This window comes from Trypanosoma equiperdum (assembly GCF_001457755.1).
Source record: "Trypanosoma equiperdum strain OVI genome assembly, contig: ctg_65, whole genome shotgun sequence".
NCBI classification, from domain to species: Eukaryota; Euglenozoa; class Kinetoplastea; order Trypanosomatida; family Trypanosomatidae; genus Trypanosoma; species Trypanosoma equiperdum.
In genome coordinates, this window is record NW_027124598.1 from 10252 (window position 1) to 12823 (window position 2572).

Sequence of the window (2572 nt, forward strand, 5' to 3'; positions counted from 1 at the left end):
CTCAGTTTCAGAGGATGCTGTCGCTTCTTGCATCATGAAGTACAGAGCGATTAGGGGTGGGTGCAAGTCCGTCACTGTATAAACAACAAACTAAATCAACCATTTAAGTGGCTTTACGAAACGGAAAATTAAGATAATTGCTGACCTGAAATGTGACTGTGCGTATGTGTTTCAGGTGGAGGGGGGAAATAAAAAACAGGAGTGAAATTGCCAACCATATGGTAGATGACGAGGGATTCACCATAATGAAAAAACATATAGTGGCCGGTTTAATGACCTTTGCAACAATACTGTTTCTGCGATTTTTCCTAATGTTTAAAGAACGGGTTCTCCATCATCACTGCGTACCTTTGGACACCGCCTATGCTTTTGTATAATGTTTGTGTTTTACTTTTTTCCTCTTTTGTGTAGGGCTGTAGACAATGAAAGTCGTAGCTGTGGAGTTGATTATCTTATATTTTTTTGTAATCTATAATGGAGAAGGAAGGTGTATGCTGGCGGCGGATGCGGAGGCTGATGTAAGTTTAAATGAGTCCGTTTGCTATCTCCGTTGTTTTTTGAATGCATTGAGAAAATTACACGCTGATGGAGAGCAGAAACTGCTTGTGAATGAGGAAGTATATGCGAATGCGTCTCGTATATTGGATGATATGGAAGGGAAAGCAGGTGAAAGTGTTAGATATTTGAGTGTTATTAGCGGTGTAATGGAAGGGAAACATGATAAATTGGAAAAACTTATATCTTATGGAAATGCAATGGGAGACCTTGTAGCTAAGGTAGGTGGATTATTTGCTGAGGTTAAAGAAAGTGTAAGGGCAGTGAGGAAAGAAATACCTGAAGCCCTCATAACAGCAAATAAATACTATACAGCCGTTGCGAAGGTTGTTAGGACTGTTTGGGATGATGTTAAATCGATAGGGAATGATGAAGCTGCCGAATGTGGTGGTGGAAGCATTGTGGGTGTTAGAGCACCCCCGACGACGTGTAGAGATCATAGATGTTCACTGGGAGTAAATGTGACCGAAGAGGCCCTACGAGAATATAAAGACGGCTGTCTTGAAATAAACGTAATGACTGGATCTGTGAGCACATGCTTCAATATACCAAGGAGGAACTTGTTTAGGAGCGGTGCAGAAAAGCATTCGAGTGATGTGTTGATATGGCCTCAAGATTCCGCTGCTCGTTTTCAGCTTACTGTCGAAGTGCAAAGAATATTCGTTCCTCTCATCTCACTATGTGATGCTGGGTTGCCACCTTCCGTACTTCTCCCAATGATGGTCAATATCACTTCTTTCTACAGTCATTTTAAGGAGGCCCATCGCAACTTCACTTCGTTGCTACTCGGCACTAATATTACTGATAGTTTAAATTTAAATGATTCAACTATCTAGAAAATATGTTCATATACATTTTCCACTGTTTCTTAATGTTTTTATACATGCTTTTGTACGTGTTCGCAGGGGCCCATGTTCTTAATAATTTTAGTTTTTATTGGAAAATTTTGTTCCCATATAAAAAACTAAACCTTTCGCGGTGGTGATGTTGTCACGTCTCAAATACTTGTACAGTTTGTGTGCACAAGCAAATCTGTTTTGGTTGCTTAGCTTTCATATCTTTTTTTTTATCGTAGGAATTGATAAATATGTAGGGAATGAGAGTGAAGCACCGGTAAGGACAGTAATTAATCAGTTTCCGCGTTGCGATGTTGGATCTGAGGACTGCAACACGGATGTGATTCGCCAGTGGTCGCCCTTTCGTGAGAAAACACAAAACATACGGTTAATACCTTATTTTTTTTCGGCGCCATTCCTGGCTGTTTTTAAATGACACTCATTGCAAATGCAGCGCCTTTTAGTTAGCTCATATAGATGTGTTGATGGCGGAGCGTCGTTGAGGTGACCGTAAGAGAGGGTAGATAACGACGGATGTGGTGCGTAAAGAGGGCTGGGAGTGCCTTCCGAACGGAGCGATGAAAACACGAGATCTAACGTCTAGTGCGTTGAGTGAAGCAAAATCCTTTTTAGGGGAGAAGTGTTTATTGTCTCTTTCATAAAATGAGGGTATTTTAGAATAACGAAGGTTGTATGAAAGTATGCATAACGTGGATGCGTTTCCTTCTTTCTCTTTGCTTTTGTAAGAAAGGGGATTATTACTCTCATTGCTATTGAATGAGAATATTTTAGAGGCGACACCATTGGCTACGCGTAAGAGCGGTATCGAATGATGGAGGAGCAGCGCAGCGCAACAAACGAATGTCGATTTTCACTAAGCTGTTTGCAACGCGAGGCATCTAGGTGCATAGGGAGAGGTGTGTGGCGTTGCACTCATCCTCGTAGCAACGCTGTGTCACCGCGCTGCACCTAAAGAGATCGTAGCGGTTGTTTTGGCAATCAAGGTAGTATTTTGGCACAAGTTGTTGGGCACTGTAACAGATCTCCTGAAAGTTGTCATTTCTACTTTACCTCTTATTTATGGAGACAAACGAACGTTGTACTCACCATCAATTGGTATCTCTCCCCAATCAGCTGCACAAGCAAAACTTTCATTAACACGCTTCCAATGTTTTCTTGGT

At 41.4% G+C, this 2572-nt stretch overlaps 1 pseudogene across 1 annotated transcript; it reads left to right on the forward strand.

Moving 5' to 3' along the window:
• The first annotated feature begins 422 nt into the window (after positions 1-422).
• Positions 423-1382, forward strand: TEOVI_000308600:pseudogene (annotated as a pseudogene). The gene has a single exon. A coding segment is annotated over exon 1 (960 nt).
• Positions 1383-2572: the final 1190 nt, after the last annotated feature.